This window comes from Gracilinanus agilis, chromosome 1, assembly GCF_016433145.1.
Source record: "Gracilinanus agilis isolate LMUSP501 chromosome 1, AgileGrace, whole genome shotgun sequence".
Lineage (NCBI taxonomy): Eukaryota > Metazoa > Chordata > Mammalia > Didelphimorphia > Didelphidae > Gracilinanus > Gracilinanus agilis.
In genome coordinates, this window is record NC_058130.1 from 57,781,191 (window position 1) to 57,808,026 (window position 26,836).

General features: G+C 43.6%; 1 protein-coding gene across 1 annotated transcript in view; it reads right to left on the reverse strand.

Annotated features, from left to right (window-relative positions):
- The window catches only part of PLXND1 (plexin D1), a 235,474-nt gene that overhangs the window by 131,598 nt on the left and 77,040 nt on the right, over positions 1–26,836 (reverse strand). The window contains exons 5-8 of the mRNA XM_044676038.1: positions 24,846–24,975; positions 19,880–20,057; positions 10,796–10,904; positions 3,683–3,785 (exon numbers count right to left, since the gene is read on the reverse strand). Coding sequence (XP_044531973.1) covers positions 3,683–3,785; positions 10,796–10,904; positions 19,880–20,057; positions 24,846–24,975 — 520 coding nt within the window. The remainder of the gene's footprint in view (positions 1–3,682; positions 3,786–10,795; positions 10,905–19,879; positions 20,058–24,845; positions 24,976–26,836) is intronic.

Below are 26,836 nucleotides of genomic sequence, written 5' to 3' on the forward strand. Positions count from 1 at the left end.
CTTTTTCCAGCTCATTTTACAGATGAGGAAACCGAGGCAAACAGCTTTAAGTGACTTATTCAGGGTCACACAGTTAATAAGTATCTGAGATCAGATTTGCACTCACAAAGAGGAGGGAGTGGAGCAGATGACCTCAGTTCCTGACTCCCGGTCTGGTGCTCTATCTACTGAGCCACCTAGCTGCCCCAGGGGAATACAGATTCTTTCCTACTCAGCACAGTGCTGGGCACTTAGCAGACAATTAAAAATGCTAGCTGATTGACTGACTGACTGACTCTATTTCTACCTCTCCATATAGAGTGAGACATATTTCTTCTTGCATACTGCCTTGATTTCCCCATTGGGTAACAACTGCCGGCCAGACCTCATGCTTGCCCATCTATTTTCTTTGGGTTTGTCTGAAGAGAGCCATAGGAACAGAGTAGAAGAGAAAACTGGATGGGTTGGGATTTTGTCCTTATGTTAAGATACGTTGGGGTCTGCCAGTGAGCACTTTGAACAGTTGCTCTTGTGGAAGTGGGAGGTTTTTTTCTTGGAAGCACTCAGCTTTTCTGGTCAGCTCAGTAACCAGAATGCTTTTGGCTTTCTTACTGTCTTTCTGTATATCGTGGGTATTCGCTCCCACTGTATCACTTTGCTCTGTTCTTTCCAGTATAAAGAAAGAGAGAACAAAAGTGAAATAAAAGCCAAAGAGTTACTTTTACCTTCTCCTCATCTTTTCTACAGTAAGCAGTACAGTGGTCGTTCCTTGTGGTCCTTCTTTGATTTCTCAACCAATAATGCCATGTTAGCATCTTTAGCATTCTTCACTGACCTTAGTTCATCTCAAGTGTATTACTTCACTCCATCAACATTGATTAAGCACCTACTATGTGCGGGGCATTATGCTCAGGATATACTGCTCACACTCTTCTTCTTTTTTTTTTTTTAAACTTTACTTTCTCCAAGAGTGGGAAATGAAAGGAGGGAAGGAGGCAATTTGGATCCTATAATTTTGGAAAACGTATGTTGAAAATTATTACATATAATTGGGAAAATAAAATATCGTTGAATAAAAAAAACCCTTACCTTCTGTCTGAGAATTGATACTAAGTATTAGTTCCAAGGCAGTAGAGCAATAAAGGGTAGGCAGTGGAAATTAAGTGACTTGCCCAGGGTCACACAGCTAGGAAGTGTCTGATGCCAAATTTGAATCCAGGATCTCAGAAGTTAGATTGAATCCAGTCACATCACATAGATTAATGATATTTAAGGGAGTAGATCAGCGTAGTTCTAGCCCAATATTTCCTCTCTCTGAAGAGAGTGGAGGGGCCAAACTATCTGATCTTCACTGTTTGCTTCCCCTTCTGGCAGGAATGAAAGTCTCCCTTGGAGAAGGGTGAGGAAGAAGATAGAGATGGATGTCTATTCTGCCTTCCTTTGAACAACACAAACGTACCCTGTACTACACATGGGGGACAACCCTTGACACACACACATATACATACACACACACAAATTGTGTGTGTATATGTGTGTGTGTTTCCATGTGTGAATAAATATATACATATGAGGCAATGAAGTGGCTTGAGGGATAAAGTGCCAGGCTTGGAGTCAGGAAAACCCGAGTTCGAATTTGACTTCAGACATTTCCTAGTTGTGTGATCCTGAGTAAGTCACTAAACACCCATTGCATTGCCATTACCATTCTTCTGCCTTGGAACCAGTATACGGTGTTGATTCTAAGATAGAAAGATTGATTCTGAGGCAGAAGGTAAGGTTTTCTGTCTTAGAATTGATACTAAATATTGGTTCTTAGGCAGAAGAGTAGTAAGGACTAAGAATTTGGGGTTAAGTGACTTGCTCAGAGTAACACAGCTAGGAAGTGTCTGAGGCCAAATTTGAACCCAGAACCTCTGTATCTAGGTGTGGCTCTCAATTCACTGAGCCACCTTGCTGTCCCCAAGATAAGGGTTTAAAAACAAATTATCAGTAAGAACATTTATGCCTCAGACATTGGCAAATACTTCAAATCAGGTTTTAATTTATTTATTTTTGGTCCTCTAAGCTTAAGAAAACAATGCAAATTAGACTTAAAAGGGTCTCATTCATGTTTTTTATTTTTTTTTGGAGTGCTTAACCACTCTCTCCTGACTATAGGCCTATGAGACAGAAAGAGAAAAGAGATGATACCTTCAGGAAATATATGATAAGCCCAACTCTAGATAGGGCAGTTATGAAGGATTTTAATTATCCACATATCTGCCAAAGGCAAAACAGCTAGTAATTTCTTTCTTTTTTTTTTTTTTAAATAAATCGTTACCTTCCGTCTTGGAGTCAATATTGTGTATTGGCTCCAAAGCAGAAGAGTGGTAAGGGCTAGGCAATGGGGGTCAAGTGACTTGCCCAGGGTCACACAGCTGGGAAGTGTCTGAGGTCAAATTTGAACCCAGGACATCCTGTCTCTAGGCCTGACTCTCAATCCACTGAAATACCCAGCTGCCCCCTAGCTAGTAATTTCTTAGTGATAACTTGTGCCTTCATGAAGTATAAAATGCAACAAGAGGAAACTCTGAATGACTTGATTGTGACTAACAAGGAAAATGTGGTTGTTGGAGTGGAAATGATAGGAATTTGAGGGGAAATGACCATTCCATAATAGAATTTTTGATAGAGGAGGAGAAAGCTGGTAATAATCTAATATGCATCCTAGATTTGGGGAGAAGAGATTTCAAGGGGTTCAAAAAAAGGATATATAAGACCGTATGATCTTAAAGCCCTGCAGGGAAAGTCAGCTCAGGATGGAGGGTCTCCACATTAAACTTTGAACCCACCAAGAGAAGAGAATTTGATGAAGAGGTAAAGTGTGAATTGTCTAAAGAGACCATTGTGGATACACAGGGAACTCACCAACCAATTTAGATTTTAAGAAAACACAGATAGAAAACAGAAACAAGAGCAGGGAATGGAGGATCAGTGCAGAATTGGGGCATAATCCAGTTCAGAAGATTGAAGAAACCATGACCTGGCCATCAGAGACCCAGGACAGGTTAAGCCCCTGTTAACCCACACAAGCGATACAAGGCCACTCTAAGAGTCTCTGAAGAATGTGGGTACCAATTGTGAGACCTGAAAGATCTCGGCATAGAACCATCCAGCATGCACCAAAGAAGGCACTGACTGTGCTCTATGAGCAAAACAAAATTGCAACAGCACAAAGGGAACAAGAGATGCACAGATTTGAAGACGTCTCCATCCACGATGTTCACATGGGCTACTTGTGCCCGACCTGAAATAGTCTTCCAAGCTCATGCTGGTCTGATCAGCCATAGCTGGACACTGTACAGTGACCCCAACATAGTGATATCATTTTGGTCCTCTCAAGGACGAAGGACAACAACCAACCCCTGTGAGCCTTGAGAGAAAACATAGAGGTAATTATAGAAGTGTATAGAGCAGGGGTCAGCACCATATGGCTCTCGAGCCATATCTGGCTCTTTTGAGGGCCAGATATGGTTTTTTCTGCAGGAACCATAAAGTCAATTTTTTTTCAGGCGCTGTTACAGGAGCCACACTGTGAGCACTGCACGGCTCTCACAAAATTACATTTTAAAAAATGTGGCATTTATGGCTCTCATGACCAAAAAGGTTGCTGACCCCTGCTGTAGAGTCCTGGAAGGAGATTCTGATGTGTCCAACTTACTGTGAGGTTTGGTGTGTTCCCACACTCCGACACATTGGAGACACAGGTATGCTGCTGAATGCACCAGAAACAGGGCCATCGGGTGGACAGACAGCTGGTGCATCTGAAAAATACATTGAAGATAGGGCCATTTAACACACACAGTGCTCCTCCATTTCATCTAACGAGCATTTATTAAGCCTCCACTATGCTATGTTTTGGGGATACAAAGACAAAATCTGAAACAGGACTTGCCCTCCAGGAGCTCACATTCTACTTCTACTATTGGTTGTCTTTACATATCTTTAAGCCCTGTTGCTCCAACTAAGCTGGACTCTTGTCTTCCATAACCCTCACAGAAACTAGCATAGAATTAGAACCATGGTAGATGCTCAAAAAATACTCAGGATGCCAGAATGTTAGAACTGGAAGATTCCATGGATAAGAGGATTGTGAAATATATACAAGGGAATGTCCCTTGGTGGATTGATTGAAAGAATATAACAACAGGCAAAGGAAATTTGGAACACAGAATATTAGGATATAAGACATGTCAAGATGGAAGGGACCTGAGAAAATAGAAGGGTGGAATGGGGAGAAGAGTTAGAACATAAGATATCACAGGGCGAAGGGATCTTAAAACACTGAATGTTAGAGGGTGAAGAGCATTTAGAACACACGACATTAAAGGGTGAAGGGGTCTTAGAACACAAAAATGCTAGAGAATGAAGGGTATCTAGAACAAAGGTAGATAGGTGGTTTAGTGGATAGAGTGCCAGGCCTGGAGACAGGAAGTCCTGGATTCAAAAATGACCTTAGACACTTCCTGTGTGACCCTGGGCAAGGCACTTAACCCCAGCTGCCTAGCCCTTACCACTCTTTTGCCTTAGAACCAATACCCAGTATTGATTCTAAGATGGAAGGTAAGAGTTTTGTTTTTGTTTTTTAAAGGGTATTTGGTCTCATAATTAGAGAAATGCAGATGAAAACAACTCTGAGGTACCACCTCACAATACCTGACAGATTGGCCAATATGACAGTAAAGGGAAATGATAAATGTTGGAGGGGTTGTGGCAAAATTGGGACACTAATACATTGCTGGTGGAGTTGTCAACTGATCCATCCATTCTGGAAGGCAATTTGGAACTATGCCCAAAGAGCTTTAAAAGACCTTTGATCCAGCAACACCACTGCTAGGTTTGTACCCTAAAGAGATAATATGGAAAAATGTTTGTACAAAAATATTCATAGCTGTGCTCTTTGTGGTGGTAAAAAACTGGAACATAAGCAGGTGTCATTTCGATTGGGGAATGGCTGAACAAATTGTGGTATATGATGGTGATGGAATACTTTCGTACTATAAGGAATGATGAACCAGAGAATTTCTACATGAATTGGAAGAACCTCCATGAACTGATGCAGAATGAAATGAGCAGAACCAAGAGAACATCATACACAGAAAGTGAAACATTGTGGAACCATACAATGTAATCGACTTTCCTAATACAAGACAATCCCAAGAGACTTATAAGAAAGAATGCTACCCACATTGAGAGAAAGAACTGTGGGAGCAGAAACACAGAAAAAAACACAAATGACTTATCATTTGTTTATATGGATATATGATTTAGGGTTTGGGTTTTAAAAGATTACTCTATTGCAAAAATGAATAATATGAAAATAGATATGTGATAACATTTGTATAACCCAGTGGAAGTGCTTATTGGATCTGGGAGAGGAGAGGGTAGAGGGGAGGGAAAGAAAATGAAATATATAAACATGAAAAAAATTTTTAAAATTAAAAAATAATAAACTAGACCATAACTTTGGGGAAAAAATTAAAGGGTATTTGGAACACAGAACATTTGAGTATGAAGGGAACTTCAAACCTAACCCTACAGAAACACCTAGCTCTATCTATTTCCTTATTTTACAGATATGCACACTGAGATCAGGCAGGTAGAGCATTGGGCTTGGAATGAGGAAGATTCACCTTCCTGAATCCAGATCTGGCCTTGGATATTTACTAGTTGTATGACTCTGGGCAAGTCACTTAACTCTGTTGGCCTCAGTTTCCTCATCTATAAAATGAGCTGGAGAAGGAAATGGCAAACCACTCCAGTGTCCAAAGAAAACCTCAAATGGGGCTATGAAGAGTCAGACACAACTGAAACTACTGAACAACAACAAAACACAACTGGAAAAAGGAAAGTGACTTGCTTAATGAAGGTCACAAAGCAAGTTGTTTGAAGAGTTGGAATTAGAATTGGCTCTTTCCCCTATACCAGGTTTGTTGAATTAAAGCAGATCCCCAGTCCCTGCTCATCTATGCTTGTGAGTTATAGTCAGACAATGCTACTGGACTTGTGGGTGCATGGACAGGCCTTGAAGTCTCTCCTTCGTCCAGCCAGTCTGGACCCTCTAGAGTCTCTTTAGGAATGGAGACCCACAGCCTGACCCATAGCTATAGTGTTGGGGCTTTCATTTAGATTTAGAGACCGCTCTGGGGCAAGATAAGCCAAGAGGATCAGATGATGAGATCTAGCTCTGGAGTTAAAAGGGACCTTCAGAGTCTTCCAGGGGAGCAGCGAGGTAGCACAGTGGATAGAGGTCTAGTCTAAACTTAATCCTGACTCCTTAGCCCTTGCCACTCTTCTGTCTTAGCATTTATACTAAGACAAGAATTTATACAGAAGGAAAGGGTTAAAAAAATGTAGTCCAGCCCCTTTGTTTTACAGGTGAAAAAACTAGGACTTAGAGGTAGAAACTGACTTGCTCAAAGTCACAGAAGCAGTCAGTGGCCCTGCCAGAATTTGAACGCAGGACCTAAGATTCCAAATTCAATAGTCTTTTCATTGCCTCCTCCTCAGTAGTGCTGAAATCTCCCCAAGGGATCTTGAGACAGGAGAGTTGTCTTCCATATTGGAACTGTGTGAAGAACCAGGCTCAAACATGGGGGGCCAAGAGCCCTAAGAGCTGAGGTTACCCACATCCATCTGGACTGTATCCCGTCTCCATTCGAAACAACTCAGATACAACCCATTGACCATGCCATTGGCCAAGCCAAAGGTCCCTGGGAAACTTTCCAAAAGTTGCTTTGGAAGAGAAGGCAGCGTGGTCTAGTGGGAGAAGGCCTGGATTTGGAATTAGACAACCAGGGTCTGAATGCCAGTTTTGCCAATGACCAGCAATGTGAGCTGAGACGAGTCGTTTTATGTCTATAAATCGTAATTTCCTCAAAATGAGGTTGGATAAGATGATCTTGAAGGCCCAACCCAGACATCCTCTAATATTCATTTCCAGCAAGTCAGAAAGAAAAAATAGAGTGAAGTCTTTGGGAAAGTGTCTATAACTCAGTGACTGACTACCACTCCTGCTTCGTCCAACCCCCATTCCCTGCCTTCAGAGAGTTTACATTCAACTAGTATTGTTGATTTGTCTTTTCATGTAGTGCTGCCCATCTTCTCCAACCAGTCCAAGGATTCTTAACCTTTTGGGGAGTCATGGGCCCATTAGGCAGTCTGGTGAATCCTGTGGACCCTCTCCCAGAATATCGTTTTATTTTTTGAACCTTTATCTTCTGTCTTAATCAATTCTAAGAAAAGATCTAAGCAATTAGGAATAAGTGACTTACCCAGGGTCACACAGCAAGAAAGTATCTGAGGCCAGATTTGAACCCAGGCCCTCCCAACTGCAGACCTGGTGCTCTATCCACTGGGCTACTTAGCTGCCCCAAAATTGTTTTTAAATGAATAAAATACATAGATTACAAAGGAAATCAGTTATATTGAAATGCAGTCATCAAACCTAAAAAAAGTTCATTGACGCCAAACTAAGAACCTCTGACTATCCTGGGAGTTCTTTCAGGGCAAAGTTCTTGTCCTATACCCTTCTGGGCTTTAGCAGAGGCATACTCAAAAATACTAATAACCCCAGAATGTTAGAATCTCTCCTAGACTCCTTGGCTCTGTCCTCTTGACCCTCAGAGGACAATAACTCTTGCTCCTTGCTGGAAATTTCCACTGAGGAACCCTCAATTTTCCCATCCAGCCTCAAGGTAATGACAGGCTTTGAAAATCCACTAATCTGCTTCATTTGGGACAAGGAGACAGCCAGGGGCCCGGAGTGAGAACCTGTGCACAGTCAGAGCTAAAGAGAATTGTAAAAATGATAGGATTTTAGTGCCAGAAGGGACCATTTTATAGACGAGGACACTGAGGCCCAGAGATGGGAAATCATTTGCTCGGTGTCTCAAAGGTGAGCCAGAGTTGGGATTCAAACCCAAATCTTCTCCCTGGGAATTCTTCCTCTCAAAGCAGGTTTTTATGGATCCTGGGGAAGCTGCCAAACCCCGTCCTGGAACTTGCTCCTTGAGTGTGAGGATTTGGTCTTTGTGCTTGAGTTTGCATCTCTAGCATTTAGTATAGTAACTGGCACACAGGAAGCCCCTAATAAGTGTTTATTGACTTAACTTGATTGCTGATGTCAGGTCGGAGGTCAACCTATCGGATTCTCTCTTAACCCCTTTTTGGAGGGTAAATATAGTGAGGACCAGTGAGGACCTCTGAACCCAAAGCCAGCTTAGAACCGTAAGGGAAGAGCCCACTGACTTCACCTCTTTCTAAGACATCAATGCTATTTTAAAAGAAAAAAAGGAAAAGTAGGATTAATTTGGGGAGGGAGGGTGGGCAGAGATGCCAGAGGGCTCAAGAAGTTTTCCACAGACCAACATCCTTTGTGGTTAAAGACTCAAGGGAATGAGACCCCAGAAGGGCCTCCTGGAAAGTCAAAATCTCATCTACTTTTTCAATGTTAGGGAAGCCTGGTACCTGGCACCGTTCCTTCTTAGACAATCTCTAGGCCTCAGGGGAAGCATTCCTGCATTATTAATTGGAAACTTTTCTCCAGCTGCCTTTCCCCAAATATGTCACCCAGTTCCAGAGGGGATGTGGATTGAGTCCTGAGTTACCATTTAATTCACAATTCGGAAAATGATCCGGGAGACTTGGTTATATGAGGAATTGTTCAATGACCTGGGGAGGTCAAGTCTGGAAATAATAATAGCTTGGGGGCAGCTAGGTGGCTCAATGAATTGATAGCCAGGTCAAGAGATGGGAAGTCTTGGGTTCAAATCTGATCTCAAACACTTCCTGGCTGTGTGACCCTAGGGAAATCGCTTAATTTCTGGCTCAGTTTCATCATCTTTAAGATGAGAGGGTTGGCCTCAGTGAGATCTCTTAGCTCTAAAACTATGATCCTTCAAGAAGTTGGGGTAAGTGTAGTGAATGATAGTAATGCCCTCTCTCTCCCCACAAAAAAAAGGGAGGAAAAAATGATCAAATTCCCAGGAGGGAGCAGAAGACAAGGAAGGGGGTGCAGACAAGCAGCGTTGACTTGTTACTACTGGTATTAATTAATTAATACATACCTAAAAACCATGTAACATTCAGAGTTTCATACAATCCTCTCTGCTCTTTACATATTGGAATGTTCACATTTTCTAAGTTTATAATAATAAGGGGAAAGAGAAAGAAGAAGGAGAAAAAGAAAAAGGAAAGCAGGCAGGAGAAATATGAGTATTGTCTTCTAATGCTTGAAGAGATACAGACATTTGCTGTGGATCTTCAGGGGCCAGAAATTGGACCAAAATGGTCTTGGTTTTAGAAGTAAAGGTTCTGAAGTGTGATACAGTGGGAAAGAGAACAGCTCCTGGAGTCAAAGGATGTGGGTTCAAATCCCAACTCTGGACATTGCTTCCTGTGTGATCTTGGACAAACCACTTGACCCATATGGGCCAGAGAGTCTTCATCTGTGGAATGGAGGCTCTGTCTTAGATGACCTCGACTGTCCCTCCCAGTTCAAGATCTGTGATCCTATGCATTTTCTAATAGCTGGAACTGGCCAATAATGGGATAGGCTACCATGGGAAATAGGGAGCTTAAAGATCCATAGGCTGTTCAGAGTAGGAAGGGACATATGAGATTCATATAAGGTAATCCTTTCATTTTACAGAGGAGAAAACAGAGACAGAGACAGAGAGAGAGACAAAGAGACAGAGACAGAAAGAGAGAGAGAGAGGTTAGGAGACTTGTTCAAAGTCACTTGGCTTGGGACTAGAGCTCCCAAATCCAGGGTTCTAACCCAATGCCATTGCTGGAGGTATCCCAATGAGATTGACAACACCTTTTTTAGGAATGCTGAGTTCTCCTCATAGTCCAAGGTTCTGATTCTACAATTTTCTCCAGCACCATCCTAGTGTCTGGTAGAATTTAATTCTATTTCATTTAACAAAGCAAATATTTGTCGAAGCCCCTGCTATAATGGAGGCACGGCAGATATTGTATCTCATGTGTGAGCTACAAAGAAAACAAATATAATTCTTGAACTATGGGAGTTTATATTCTGCTTGAGTGAGTATATGATATACTGTAGCCACAGATAAGTAAATATAATTGTAAAAAATCCTTACCTTCCATCTTCGAATCAATACTGTTTATTAGTTCCAAAGCAGAAAAGTGGCAAGGACTAGGCAATGGGTGCTAAGTGACTTGCCCAGGGTCATACAGCTAGGAAATGGCTGAGGTCAAATTTGAACTTGGGACTTCTGGTATCTAGGCTGCCCCCAGTAAATATAGTTTAAAAGCAAAGTAACCCAGCTCTCTAGTATAATACTAAATACTAAACTCTCTACTACAATACTAAAGATAATCTACTCCAGTGCTCTAAGTTTACAAATGAAGAAATTGCGTAGCACAATAGTCAGGAAGGCTTGTGTTCAAGCCTGGCCTCAGACTAGATGTGTGACTTTGGGGAAATGACTTAACCTCTGTTTGCCTCGGGTCCTTCAATTGTAAAATGGGTTAATAACAGCACCTACCTCTCATGGTTGTTGTAAGGATAAAATCCTAAAGAATAATATTTGTAAAGCCTCCAGCACACCGTTTTCCCCACAGTAGGTACTATATAAATGTTAGCTAATATTAGTATCCATTTAATGCCAACAGGCCTTGAACAAGTTGTGGAAAGTCTCTTGAACAAGTTCCATAACTGACACTGATCCCTGATTACTGGGTGAGGTCCTTTTCCCCAGAGTCCCAATCCCCAACCAGGAGGTCCCTGTGAGGGGTCACTCACGCTGTATGTGGGTAGACTCTTCCCGTGCGAGTACAGTCATAGATGGTGAAATTGGCCCAGACGATGTTTCTGCCATTGACCTGCACAGCTGTCTGGACGGTCACGTGGTCTGGAATGGGAATGGGGTAGGGGAGAGAGAGAGAGAGAGAAGGATGTTGTAAAGAATGAGGAGATGGGAGTGTGCCTCAGTTTCCCCCAGGATTAACCTCCTAGGAGTAGGCAGAAGAGGCAGCTGCCTAGTAATCTCATCTGAAGGACATGAATCAGTCTCTGGGACTCTAAATGGTCTCTTCCATCACTGAAATTCCACTATTCAAACTTCAGTCATAATAAGAATAGCTCCCATTGTTTCTTCAATCAACAAACATTTATTAAGCATCTACTCAGTGGCAGGCTAGAGAATAGGAGATGTAAGGAAAGGTAAAAGCAGAACCTGCCCTCAAGGAGCTCACAGTCAAGGAGGGAGACAACAGGAATATACGTAAGTGCATATAAGGTACATACAGAAGAGATGGAAGGGAGCATCATCAGAGGGGACGGTACTGGCACTGGGGATGGGGAGTGGGAAAGTACCCCCTGGAAGTGGGGTTTGTACTGAGTATTAAAGAAAGTCAGAGATTCTCCAGGGCAAAGGCATGGAAGGACAGCATTCCTGGTACAGGTACATCCAGGGCAAAAGGCAAAACATGGGCAATGGAGACTTGTATACAAGGCAGGACAAGTAGACCAATGTGGCTGGACCAGAGGCTCCTGGAGGGGAGTAACATAAAAGAAGGCTGCAGAGATAGGGAGGCGCCTAGTTGTGAAGGGCTATCAGTGTCAACTAGAGAAGTTAATATTTGATCTTGTAGCTTGGAAGGAGTCAAGGAGTCCTCCAACTCTTCTGGAGCACCAGAATAAAACATAATTGGAGGACATCTAGATGGCTCAGGGGAGTTGGGAGGTTTGGGGGTTCAAATCTGGCCTCAGAAGCTTCCTAGCTGTGTGACCCTAGGCAAGTCACTTAACCCTGATTACCTAGCCCTTACCCTTCTGTCTCAGAATTAATTCTACCTGGGGGATTAACCCCTCACTACCTAACCTTTTCTGCTCTTCTTCCTTGGAACCAACACATAGTATTGATTCTAAGACAGAAGGTAAGGGTTAAAAAAAATCTAATTGGGGGACAGCTAGGTGGCCTAGTGGATAGAAGACCAGGCCTGGATTTGGGAGGACTAGGATTCAAATATGGCCTCAGACATTGCCTAGCTGTGTGACCTTGGGAAAATCACTTAACCCCACTTGCCCAGCCCTTGCCCTTCTTTCTTAGAGCTGTTACTAACCCAAAAAGGAAGAGTTTTAAAAAAATGAAATTGAGAAATGTTTAGCAAAATAAATATACGATACAACATAAGTAATGTTAATTTGTGGCCTTTGCATCAGTATGCAACTGGAGTTTGACATCACTGTTGTAGATGATGGGGAGCTACTGAAGTTTATGGAATAGTGGGGGTGATATAATCAGAATTATACTTTAGAAAAAATCATTTTGGCATCTCTGTGGAAAATGGATTAGAGAATATGTGCCAATCTAGAGACTTAGGAATTGCCTTCCTCCTAAGAATCCTCTAGGGTGGGCAGGATGAGGGTTTTTATAGCCATTTTAAAGATGAAGATCTGAGGTTCTGAAAGGTGGGGACTTGCCCAAATCCACGGTAAGAGCTAGAAAGTACAAGAGCTAGGATTCCATTAAATCCAAAGAGCATTTAATATTAAACACCCATTCTAGGCCTGGTGCTAGTCATCAGGAATACAAAGACAAAAAGAAAACAGTTCCACATATCCTGGGGCTTACTCTGTGGGGTTACGAATGGGGCAAAAATAAACAAATAGAAAAAAACCCAGATTTCCTGCCTCCAAATACACTCTTTCCACTACATCAGCTACTGGAAGGGACCTTCGAGGTCATCTAATCCAATAGTTTCATTTTACCAATGAGGAAACTGGGGCCAAGAGAATTTCAAAGGTGCTAAAGGTCAACCAGATAGTGAGAAGCAAAGCCCTTTGGGTTAAGTCAAGAGTTTCTGGTTAAAATGAGAATGTTTCTAGAAGTTGATCCTTTAGCATCCACTTAACCTTTAGAGTCAATTAGTTTGGGAAAAGTAATAGGAAGGGAGGAAAGAAAGTTCTGGCATACGGGGCACTGCCATGGGGCAGCAGGCTAGCATGACATGACTGAACAGCCAGTGACAGCAGAATGCCAAGAGGTAGGGCAGCAGCAGAGAAAAAGGGAGGCTGGGAAAACCAAAGACAAACATTGATCCAACTTCAGTATACTTGGGAATCCTCCAGAACCCTAGTTCACTCCCCCTATAGACAACGTAGCTAGTTAGGAACAGCACCAGACTAGGCGTTAGAGGACTTGGCTTTGGACACACTAAGTGATTTTCAGCATTTTCCTTAGCCTCTCTGGGAGACAGCCCCCGTCTGGGCCATGGAGGCTATAATCCCCCAACTCCTTATTACTTCTCAGAGATACTGGGAAGATAAATGAGGTCAGGTCTGAAAAAGAAATGAGCTTCTCAGAAGAAGAGGCTTTATCACCAGGAGAAGATAATTACTATTCTCATTAAGCACTCTTCATATTATTTGTTCACTGTACAGTCACAGAAGCCAAGGCCCCCAACTGCCCTCTGTGAAATGCTGTCTGGGTAGGGGGAAAGAGGGAGATGAGTTTGCTTCTCGTATCTCTTTGGCTTCATAGCCAAAAAACAACAACGACAACAACAGGATGTATACCACCCACCTGGGCACACCCAGACCAAAACATAACTCATGTGCGCATAGGGCACAAACACACATGCATACTTCTATCATGTACTCATATACAAATAGAGACGTGCCCCAGTACGCAGACAGAAGCACACACAGCAGCAACAAGGGTGCTATGGGGTTGGGAGAGAAACCCTGGAAAGTTCAATTGGACTGTCTAAGCTGGAGAAAATAAAGGCCCACCATTCACAAGGCCTTAATGGGTCCCCCCAGCAATGAGATCTGGATTGCAAATGTTGCCTGGCAACTCTTCAGCTGGATTCAGCTTATGGGCATGATGTGCATGGCATCATCCTCTTGGTTCCTGGAGCCCTGAGGCTGGATTGAGTTGAAAAAGGCTGGCATTCTCTTCAAGAGGCTGAGGATTAGAAATCCCATGCTCCTTGTACCCAGGTAGGGCATTTCAGGCTAAGCCTGATACATAGGGCAATGAGAAACTCCTTGATTATTCCATTGTCTGGCTGACAAATTACTACTTCAGCCTTTCTCTGATTATTTAAGGGGTGTTAGTCTCATCTCCCCTAGCTACAGCTTGAGTTCCTGGAGGACAGGACCCTAGGGTGCTCAACTCAATTTAACCATATCTATTTTGGGGAGAGATAAACAGGGTTGAGTGACTTGCCTAGGGTCACACAGCTAGTTAGGCTGAGACTGGATTTGAACTCAGGTCTTCCTGACTCCAAGCCTAGCACACTATCCACTGTACTACCTAGATGTCCCTCAACAATGTTTATTAATGTGCTGGGGGAGATGCAAAGTTTCATAAGTCAAGATTTGGCTCCTGCCCTCATAAAGTTTATGGTTTAGTTAGGGGATAAATGCACACACTAAAAAGTAGCATATAATATGTCTGATATGTTAATAATGTGTTAGAAAAGTTCAAAACAGAGCACTCTGTAAGGTCTGATGGGGAAGGTCACTAAACAAAGGAGGGGGTCACAGTCCAAGTATGTTTCTTCCAAGTGTGTTAGGGATTGACAAGGGGTAGCAATTGAACCCTAAGGAAAGGTAGGGAGAGAGAATATTCCAACAGAAGGAAAATATGGGGGAAAAGTGGAGAGGGGAAGGAATGAAAGATTTATTCAGGGCAGAGAGGGCAGAGCAGTGTGGTTGGAGCACAAGAAGAACAAGCATTTATTAAGTACTTATTCCATGCTGGGCAACATGCTAAGTGTTGAGAATATAAAGAAAGATAAAGAGAGTCCCTGGACTCAATGAGTTTAAACTCTATAGAATGAGATGACATAAAAATAATGAAAACCGTATAAGATATATCCAGAGTAGATGGAAAGTAATCTTGGAGGGGAAGATACTAGAAGTTGAGGAGTCTGGGAAACAAAGGTCTCCAAAAGAAAGTGAGATTAGAGTTGAGTCTTGAAGACAGCTAGGGAAGAGAAAAGGCAGAACTGATGAGGGACAGAATACCAGGCATGACATGCTCTTTGTGGTGGCAAAAAATTGGAAAATTAGGGGATGTCCTTCAATTGAGAAATGGCTGAAGAAATTGTGGTATCTGTTGGTGATAGAATATTATTGTGCTCAAAGGAATAATGAACTGGAGGAACTCCATGTGAACTGGAACGACCTCCAGGAATTGATGCAGAGTGAAAGGAGCGGAACCAGAAGAACATTGTACACAGAGATGGATACATTGTGGCACAATCGAATGTAATGGGCTTCTCTATTAGCAGCAATGCAATGATCCAGGACAACTCTGAGGGACTTATGAGAAAGAACACTATCCACATTCAGAGGAAGAACTGTGGGAGTAGAAACACAGAAGAAAAACAATTGCTTGAACACATGGGTTGATGGGGATATTATTGGGGAAGTAGACTCTAAACAACCACTCCAGTGCAACTATCAATAATGGGAAATAGGTCTTGATCAATGATACATGTAAAATCCAATGGAACTGCACGTCAACTACAGGGAGGGGGAATTTTGGGGGGGAGGAGGAAGAACATGAATCATGGAACCATGGAAAAATATTCTTAAAAAAAATACCAGGCATAAGAGATATGCAAAGGCAGAGAGATGGGAGATGGAGCGGCAAGGGGGAAGATTGTAGGGGGCAATAAAGCATATAGGGTTGCAAAAGTGGAGTGGTGCCATATTGTAGAGGACCTTAGATGTTAGGAAAAGGAATCTGAATTTTCCTCAGTAGACATTCAGATGCCTTTGAAAGATTTTGGAGCAAAGGAGCAATATGACCAGATGTATGTTTGATCATTCTTATGAAGAATGGATTAGAAGAGAGAAGGGTAAATGTGAAAAGGTCTAGAATGATAGCAGCAGGAATAAAGAAGAGAACAGTGATGAGAATTAAATTAATTAATTCTTAGTAACTTAATTGATCAATCAAAATTTATTGCCTACTATGTACTAAGCATTTTGTTAAGTCCTAAGGATACAAAGAGAAACAAAAGACTGTCCCTGCCCTCAAGGAGCTCACAATCTAATGGGGGGGGGGGGAGGAGACAGCACATAAACAACATAAATAATTATGTATAAATAGCCCAGCCAATTACGTACAAACAGCACTAAGGACAGCACCTGGCACTTAATAGGTGCTTAATAAAATTTGAATGGTTGATTGATAAAGCTATATACAAGATAAATAGGAAATAATTAAGAGAGGAAGACAAGAACTTCGAGGTGTCAGGGAAAATAAAGAAAGCTAAGGCTATAAGGGACATAAAAGGTGAAGGAGAGGAAAAAATCAATAACGACAAGATTTCAAGCATGGAATACGGGGTGAATGGTGGTATAATTGACTGAAATAGTGAAGTCAGAAGGAGAAGCAGGTTTAAGAAGGGAAAGCTCTGTGCTCTGGGTTCTAGTTTCTCCTCAGCACCCATTCCCAATTAGTTGCATGAATTTGTGCAAATCATCTCATCTTTCTGAGACCCTGTTGTCTCATCTGTAAAATAAAGATAATGATTTCCAATGGACTGACTTTACTAGACTAAGGATTAAATAATGGATGAGAAACTCTGAGGCACTATACATATATAAAGCATAAAGGTATCTTTAAAAAAAATAAATGTTTACCTTCTATCTTAGAATCAATACTGTGTTTGGGTTCCAAGGCAGTAAGAGCTAGGTAATGGAGATTACATGATTTGTTCAGGGTCATACAGCTCGTAAACATCTGAGGCCAGATTTGAATCTAGGATTCCCATCCCTAGGCCTGGCTCTAAATCCACTGACTAGCTAAATCTAGCTGACTCCAGGAAGGTATCTTATACATGATTATAGCAAGGTCTCTAGTACTGTACCGCAGGGATCTGTCTGTGGCCATGTACCATTTAATATTTTTATCAATGACCTGGAGAAATAAATGCTTATTAAATCTGAGGATGATACAAAGCTGGGATCAAAACTGATGTGTTAGAAAGACAGTTAAGACCAGAAAAAGATCTCAACAGGCTTAATCTAATAAAAATTTCATAGGAAAATGTTTATGCAAGTCTTATTCATGAATTTTAAAAATAAAGTTACAAGTTCAAGATGGAGAAGGAATGGCTAGACAGCAAAAAATATTTGAGGGGTTTAGTGAACTGCAAACTCAGTATGAGTCAACAGTATGATTACAGTATTCAAAAATAAGACAATTCCATCTTGGGCCCCACTAGCAGAGCAGGTAATAATCCCACTATATTCTGCCCTACTTAGAGTCTTTCCTAATCATTGTATTCAATCCTGGGCATTGTATTTTAGGAATTACATTGACAAGCTGATGAGTGTCCAAAGGAAGGCAGCTGGGGTGGCAAAGGCCCAGGACTTTTTGTCTCATGAGGATCAGAATGAGAAAACTCGGGGTATTCGGGGAGTCCAGGGAGAGGGGTAATTTGATAACTGTTTGCAAGTCTCTAAAGGGCTGTCACGTAGAAGAGTGACTAAACTTGTTTTGTTTAATCACAGGACACAGAACAGAAAAGTCCAAGTTGCCCCAAAGTAAAACGGGTAACCTCAGGAGGTAGTAAGCTTCATATCATTCAAGGTATTTTTTTTTTATTTTTTTTAAACTCTTAACTTCTGTGTATTGGCTCATAGGTGGAAGAGTGGTAAGGGTGGGCAATGGGGGTTAAGTGACTTGCCCAGGGTCACACAGCTGGGAAGTGTCTGAGGTCAGGTTTGAACCTAGGACCTCCCATCTCTAGGCCTGACTCTCAATCCACTGAGCTACCCAGCTGCCCCCTATTCAAGGTATTTAAGCAAAGATTAGATAACCATTTGCCAGGGATATTGTAGATAGGATTCTTGGTCAAGTACAAGTTGGATTAGATGGCCTCTGAGGCCCGTTTCAACTCTGAAATCTTGTAATTATATCTCCTGAAGTACTTAGCTCAATAAGTATTTTCTGTTTTTCATATTTCCTAATTGTTCCCTATTGCCACTTTTAGATAATTTATAATTTTGTTGTTCAGTTGTTCAGTCATGTCTGACTCTTCAGGGCCCATTTGGGGTTTTCTTGACAAAGATACTGGAATGGTTTGCCATTTCCATCTCTAGCTCATTTGCCAGATGACAAACTGAGGCAAACAGGGTTAAGTGACTTTCCTAGAGTCACCTAGCTCTTAAATGTCTGAGGCCAGATTTGAACTCAGGAAGATGAGCCTTCCTGATTTCAGGCCAGGTGGTCTATCCACTGTGCCTTGTGGGTGCTCTTAACTTATAATAGGACAACTCCAAGGCTTTTTTTTCTGGCCACCAATAGATAATAAAGGCAGGAATTTAGAACAAAGATTTGAGGTAGATTACAAAAGTCTATCTGAGACAATATGATGAAATGGAGTGGGTGCTGAACTTAGAAGATCAAATCTCATCTATCACTAAAGAGCTAACAGCCCAACCTCACCAAGGGGAGGCTTTCTAGTCATTACATTTTAGAGGACTGGAGCCAACAGAGTCTACAGGCACCTTGAAAAGATAAAGCCCAGAAGCTTGGAAGTATCTAAAGCTAGATTTGAATTCAAGCCTTCCTAACTCTAGAGCCAATACTCCCCTAAACAACGAAAGAGGATAGGTCCTGGACCTCAGGGAGGTTATTTGTCGTATGTAATGAGACCAGAAGTGCCATGCGACCATTAACCTGGGGATCCCCAAATAAATCTAGTGAGGAATAAAGCCTGGCAGAGACTCTCCACCATAAAAGTAAGACCTGCAGAAGTAACACTAGTAGACATTAGTGGTCCTGTGGCATCTTAGCTGGAAATTGTCCTTCTACGTGGGTTTCCTATGTGTGTGCTCCTCTATACCGATTCCTAAAGTATGTGTACTCTTCCCAGTGCTATTATATATCTGTGGGATAGTGTGCCCCTAGTTTATTAGGGAGTGGGAGGGAATAGTCTCTTGCTATTTTCCTTATGATGTTTCCTTAAATGCTTTGTTTTGAACCAAGTGCGTTGTATTATTATTATTTTTTAAACCCTTACCTTCCATCTTAGAATCAATACTGGATATTGGTTCAAGGCAGAAAAGTGGTAAAGGTTAGACAATGGGGGTGAGGAGACTTGTCCAGGGTCACATATCTAGGAAGTGTCTGAGGTCAAATTTGAACCCAGGACCTCCTGTCTCTGGGTCTGACTCCCAATCCACTGAGCCACCTGGCTGCCCCCTGCATTGTATTATTTACTAGTGAAAGGCTCCCTGTACAAGGCAGAAGTAGCCCAGATACGACAAATAACCTCCCTGAGGTCCAGGACCTATCCTCTTTCGTTGTTTAGGGGAGTGTTGGCTCTAGAGTTAGGAAGACTTGAATTCAAATCTAGCTTTGGATACTTTCAAGTTGCGTGATCCTGGGCAAGATACTTAACCTCTGTTTCCTCAGGTGTAAAAAAGGGATAATAATAGTAAGTACCTTTCAGGGTTGTTGTGAGGAACAAATGAGATATTTGGAAAGCACTTAGCACAGTGTCTGGCCCATACCAAGTGCTAGATCAGTGGTTCCCAGACTTTTTTGGCCTACCGCCCCCTTTCCAGAAAAAATATTCCTTAGCCCCCTGGAAATTTATTTTTTTTAAATTTTATAGCAATTAATAGGAAAGATAAATGCACCTGTGGCCATCACTGCCCCCCTGGATCTCTGCAGCACCCACCAGGGGGTGGTAGGGCCCACTTTGGGAATCACTGTGCTAGGTAACTCTAGCATTATTATTATTTGTTATTATTATTATTATCTTCCCCACTATGGTTTGCCTGGCTGGGCACACAGTTAAAGGTTGCCAGTAAAGACTAGCTGGTTGATTGACGTCTTCTGAATCTTACCTTGGTCTGATGGAAATTCAGGATACTTGTCCCTCGGAAGGAAGTTGCAGAAAGCGATCTGGTGGCTGAAGTCTTGGCCAGGGACCCTGGCCACAGTGTGGATGCCATTCCCATAGTCACAGGCCATCTCCATCCCACTCAGACTGGGCATGTTCCCGCTGATTTGGATGATCATACCCTGGAAATACATCAGGCAAACAGGTGAGCAGTGGCTCCTTCCTCATCTTTCCAGTGCACCGGCCTCCCCAACTCTGGATGGAGGCCCCCGAGGCAAACTCTAGGGAATTAGGAGCATCAGATGAATGAGGAGAGGAAAAAAGGGAAACTATTTTCTCCTAATTTCCACTCTTCCCACTCAGCCAATAAACATTCATTAAGAGCCTATGACATGCCAGGCAACGTCCTAAACGTTAGGAATGCAGAAAGAGGGAAGAGACGGCCCCTGCCCTCAAAGAGCTCCCAAACGATGGGCCCGTTCCATTCCCTTCTCACTAAGCCCACAGCTAGGAGAGAAGTCCAGCCCTTGGTTTGCTGCTTCTCTCCACTCCGGTACCATAATCTTATACTTCATTCCACTGAAGCATAAGCCAACCAGTCCTTCTTGAGCCTCCGGCTGCCATCTTTGAAATGGCCAATGGAAGACAGACTCTGGCAGGGTCACTGTGCAGCCTTCTCATCCCTGAGTCATTTCATTTCCCTGGGCTTGTTTCTTCCTCCAACAAGAAGGGATAATAAAACCCAGACGGCCTATCTCACAGGACTGAAACGCTTAGTATGTCACACGGCTCCCTACGGAGTTGGAGTCCATATAAGGCAGGGCTGTTGGCAATCCCATCCAAGACCAAAAAAGCCCTAACAAGCCTCATTAGTCAACACTACTATAGTTATCAGAGTAATAAATGAGCCTAATATGATGTTCAAATTCCCCATGGAAGACCCATTCTCTACTCTCTTCCCAATGACATTTGGGCTTTAATGAAGCACTAATAATAATAATAATGATAATAATGATACTAGTTTATTCCGAACTACAAAAAGGGGCCTCTACAAAACAATCCAGTTTGGGATGCAGCCCCAAATATAGCATTCGAATAAGGCTCTGGGTACTTCAAGCGTCTTCATTTCCCAGGAGATTAGCCGGAATTTGTGGATCGGGTAAAGGATTGGACAAAATGACCTCTAAGGTCCTTCCCAATTCCAAGATCTTCTGAGACACAATGTATATGGTGGAATGCGATTCAGCACAGATCCGGGGGCAGATTCTCTCTCTAACATTTACTAGCTTTGGGACTGGGGACACATCCTTTCCCTTCTCACCAAGTCACAAACACACCTTTTTTTTTTTAACCCTTACCTTCCATCTTGGAGTCAATACTGTGTGTTGGCTCCAAGGCAGAAGAGCGGTAAGGGTAGGCGATGGGGGTTAAGTGACTGTTCCAGGGTCACACAGCTAGGAAGTGTCTGAGGCTGGATTTCAACCCAGGATCTCCCGTCTCTAGACTTGGCTCGCAATCCATTGAGACACCCAGCTACCCCCAGTCCATTCTCAGTTGAGTGCCTATTGTGTGTCAGGAACTAAGGGGAGAACAAAGCTATCTACCTACAAAGAAGCCACAGCAAAAGCACTCTGGAAATCTTAAAGCTGCACACAAGTAAGCCTGAATCATTATTATTGTTGGACCATAAGCAAATGCAAATGCATCAAGCCCCAAATTCTAGACTAATTTCGCCTGTTTCAGCACCAGCATGATTTCCCACTCTTGTGGGGCAGAGGGAGTGACCCAGAACTCATAAAGAATCCATCCCCTCCGAGGGGGCTAAGCCAGCAGACCGGGGCTAAGTGGACTCAGTTCAAAGGACCCTCTGAGATTCGAGGGCAGTGAGCCAGACCAGCTATTAGCAAAAACTCTGTTGATCTTCAAGCCTTATATAATTTTGTGGACAGTTTCCATCAATTGCCATGACCAAATAGATTTATCACCTAGGGGTCACCCTCTCTCTCTCTTTTTTTTTTAAACCCTTACCTTCCATCTTAGAACCAATACTGGGTGTTGGTTTCAAGTCAGAAGAGCAATAAGGCTAGATAATGGGGGTTAAGTGACTTGTCCAGGGCCACACGGCTAGGAAGTATCTGAGGCCAAATTTGAACCCAAGTCTCTCTGGGTCTAGATTGAGTCACTCAATGGCCCCTAGAGTCCTTCCACTTTTAGAAAAGTTCATCCTTAGTCACGAGATCACAGATTTAGAGCCAGGAGGTACCTCTGATGTGGAGTAAAATCTCTCCATTTTATAGATGAAGAAACTGATGCCCAGAAAGGTTATGTGAATTTGCCCAAAGCCACATCTTTAGTTAAGTGTCTGAAGCAGGATTTGAACCTAGGTTTTCCAGGCTCTACCTACTATAGAAAATCATCATTCTCCAATGCTAGGCCATTTGGTGTTGGGTGGAACCATCAGAATCCTCCACAGGACCATGCCCAAAGCTGGGCATTTCAGTTTGGGGATCTCCAAGAAAGCCCAGCATTCCCAAGGCTCTCCTTCCAGACTCTGGGTTTATCTTTGTCCCACAATGAGGCTACACAGGAGATGGCAGGAAGACATCTAGATCCAGTGCCTCCATTTACAGAAGAGAAACCTGAAGTCCCCAGAAGGAAGAGAGGAGACAAGACTTCGGGGCCCCTGTCGCTAGTCAGGGCGATGCCAGGGGAAGTCCTCTGCCCGGAGTCGTGGAGCTGTGAGGGCTGAGACCGCTCGGTTCTTGGGACTTCCCAGCCTTGAGTCACTTAAAAAATGTCCTTTTGTTCGCTTTTGACTGCCACTGCCTAAATACGAAGCAGCCCCTGCCTAGTGGGTACAGACGGGTCTCCCTCGGAGAGGGAGCTTTTCAGCGGTACGGTGAGAGCTGAGGAGCCGCCCCTTACTCACTGGGGGGGAGCAAGAAAAGTATCACCCGGCAGCAGCTTTGGGAGAATCATCTGTTCTTTGAATGCAAAATAGCAGGTTGGCATTTGGCGGTTTTGCAAATATTGACTCCTACATTTCTGGGCTCCCAAAAAAGAAAAGAAAGGGAAAAAAACTGCCAGGAATGCTAGGACTTTGGAGGGGGGCTGTCCATGGTGCCTGGGTCCTCCCCCATCAGCCCGGCGGTGGTCTGGGGGAAATGCCCGCCTGTCCCTCTCCCTGCTTCAAGCAGGTTTCAGTGAGAGAATGGTTGTTCCTTGGGAACACAGCCAGACCCTCAGCATGGCTTCCAAGCCAAGTCAAACCACCAGGGCTCCCCGAGGCCACCGGGGCTCCAGGGGTCATTATCCTCAGTCACAAAAGAGAAGCCTGGGAAGTTCTGTGCTGGCCCTAGGATGGGTCCATGCCCATGGGCAGCAGTGAGGAACCATGAGGCCTTGCTCTAGTGCCAGAAACTGCTTTTATAGGTGGCAAGGAATGGCGGAAGGAGTCCTGGATTGGAATCAGATCCAGGCTCTGCCACTATATATATATATAATTTTTAAAATATATTTATACATACATTTATATTTATGCATATACATACACACAGATAGGATCACGGGCATGTTCCTTCATGTTTCTGGGTCTCAGTATCTTCATCTGTAAAATGAGAGGGCTGGACTATATGACCTAGAAGGTCTCCTTCCCTTTCAAACCTTAGGGTCTTCTCCTTGGCCTGTCCCATGTTCTCTAAAGGGAACACACTCTTGTGTGATTATGGGCAAGTCTTGACTTCTCTGGGTCTCAGTTTTCTCATCTGTCAAATGGGTATGATAACTCCTCACAAAGTTCTTGCGAAGATGAAATGAGATAATAATGAAATGCATTTAACAAAGGGCTGTAAAAATTATGAAGCATTTACTGACCCAAAGGATCACAGTGATGGGGAGTGTGATGTTCATGAAATGTTACTTTTAATGCCTAGTTTGGCTTAGCCCCATCTCAGACTCTGGTTCTAGGATCACCTGTTGATAGGGGGCATATTAGAGTCACTGGGCTAAGGACACGAGGACCAGGCATTCTCCGCCTTAGTGCTGGTCCTGCTGTATGGCTCATGTCTGATTGGTTCCAGGAACCAGATCCTTGCTTTATTCCCTGGCAATCAAGTCTCCCACTTAAACCTAGTTCCAGTAAATGGGATGCTGGCTGGGGAACTGGAGCTGAAATCTTGCTCCTGAACCCCAGTCTCCATAGGCAGCCCCCCCAATGGAATGCCAGAATTATCAGAGACTACGATTGGTCTTTTTGAACCTGCCACCTATTATTACCTGTGCCAGACTCTCCTGACACTCTGCTCCAGCCACCTGATGGCGTAGTCACCTGTTGCCCGCCATCAGACCATCCGGACCCTAAATACGTATCTGTTTGGGGCTTCTTCATATGGACTTGCCCTGATGACCTGCCCACCCTGCCAAGCCTAGCTGCCCTCCAGACACAGTCAGCCTGTCTCTTCTGATCCATCCTGAAGCCACCAGAGTCCCAGGTCATAGGCTTATAAACGTTAGAGGTGGAGGAGACCTTAGAGGTCTTCTAGCACAGCTCCTTCAATTCATAGATGTAAAGACTGTGTTTTAGAGAAGGGAAGTGACTTGCTCACAGTCATTCAGACCACAAGTGGCAGAGCTGGGATTTGAATACAGCCTTTCTGACTCTATATCTAGTATTTATTCCAGTAAACTATGCCTCCACTCTGTGGGGTCAGGCTTAGTTGTTTCTCAGCCAAGAAAGCACCATGAATTCTGAGTTCGGTGATTTAGAACTGTAAGGAACGAGTTCACTGACTCTACATGTGAGTAAATAGGTCAAGAGAAGGCAAGATTTGAATCAGGTCCTCCTGGCTCCGGGTCTAGTTCTCCACCCATTATACATCTCACTACCTCTCGGTAAGTTGGTAGGCGCCATCTTCTCTTCCCCAGCTCCCTGCTTCCCGCCTTCCCCGACTCCTTGCCCATCGCATACTTACTGAGTACGCCTTGTGGATATTGATCTCCGAGGGCAGGATGGTCATGGATGGGCAGCGCTGGATGCCCTCACTGGCACTGGTCCAGAAATGGGGTTGAGTAGAGTTGGCACACTCATGCTGGAGGGAGCACCTGCAGACAAGTGGGGAGAGAGAAATACTTCTTAGGCATTGTAAGCCTGAGCCCACTCTGCTCCTGCCCAGTTCTCTACTAGATGCTTCCAATCGGAATAGCCATTCTTCCTGAACAAACTCCCCTAGAACCCGGACCACTCCTGCAAGCATTCCTTTTAGCCCCATCTCCCTGCTGTAATTTAAACTTGACTTTTCCGGGACCATCTCTCTTCCCTTGCATCTTCCCTTGCTGTCCTCTCCAATGGAGACTCCTCCTCCCATTTGCCCAGAATCACAGAGAGAAAAAGTGCCACCAGATCACTGCTTCAAAACAAACTAAGAACAGCCCTGGGCAAAGAGCAGGCATCTGGAAATATTCTGCAACATACCCCACAAGCAATTATCCAGCTTCGCTTAAGCCCCTCCAAAGATGGGGAAGTTGCTGCCTCCCAGGGTGGCCCCTTCTACTCTGGGTTAGCTCTAATCAGTAAGAGATTTTCCCTTTCCTCATCAATTCTTTTTTTTTAAACCCTCACCTTCCATCTTGGAGTCAATACTGTGTATTGGCTCCAAGGCAGAAGAGTGGTAAGGGTAGGCAACGGGGGTCAAGTGACTTGCCCAGGATCACACAGCTGGGAAGTGTCTGAGGCCAGATTTGAACCGAGGATCTCCCATCTCTAGTCCTGGCTCTCAATCCACTGAGCCACCCAGCTGCCCCCTTCCTCATCAATTCTAAATTTGCCTCCATCAAATTTCTACCCATTACTTCAGGTTCTAGCAAAACAAGTCTAAGTGCCTCCATCTATGTGGCATCCCTTCGAATATTTCAAATGGTTATCTTAGTTCACCTAAGTCTCCCCCATCCCCAGTCCAAATACCCCCAGTTCCTGACTCACCATCTTGGTTGTCCTCCTCCAGACACTCTTCCATGGTCTGTCTTTTTTTGAACCCTTACCTTCTGTCTCAGAGTCAATACTGTGTATTAGTTCTGAGGCAGAAGAGAGGTCAGGGTGGGACATCGGGGGTTAAATGACTTCCCCTGGGTCACACAGCTAGGCAGTGTCTGAGACTGAATTTGAACCCAGGATCTCCTATCTCTAGGCTTGTCTTTCTATCCACTGAGCCACGCAGCTTCCTCCCCAAATGTTCTTTCTAAAATATGATCGACGAAATCCCCACAATCCATTTCTGAGAAACATCGATCTCAGCGTGCCTCCCCCATCTTGTTTTCCCAAAGCTGATCTTTAAAACTTGAGGTGCACAAGACTTGGCACTTAGCCCTAGTACCTTCTGCCTCCCTCGACTCATCCTTGTGCTTTAGTCTATGGAGATTCTTTGGAATCTTGGCTCTGTGGCGCAGGGGCTTAGCCGGCCCTCCCAGCTTTGTGTCATGGGCAGACTTGACAAGCACAGCATCTCTGCCTCTTCCAAGCCATGGACCAGGTCGAGCACAGGCTCAAGTCACTTTGGTCCAGGTTGTCATTGGTTCTGACCCATTCAAGATTACGCTTTGGATCCAACCAGTCAACCAAGTCTACATCCAGTGAAATGCATTCGTGTCTAGCCCATATTTCTTCAGCTCTTCCACTAGAGGACTTTGCCAGGCTCTAGCAAGTGCTTGGTTTCTGGTAGTCTAGTCTAGGTAAATGATACCCATCACCTTCTTTGCAGCTGTTCTCGCAGTGTCTTTGGAGGGCATCGAGTCCATCCCATACTAGAACAAAAATAGCCACTACAATACACCTGGAAGGTGGTCTTCCAACTTTTGCTTAAAGACCTCCAATAAAAGGAACTGGTACCACCTTTTAAGCCAGTCTTCCTCTCAAATCTTATCTCTGCCACTTACCTTTTGTGTGACCTTGAGTAAGTCACTTAGAGGA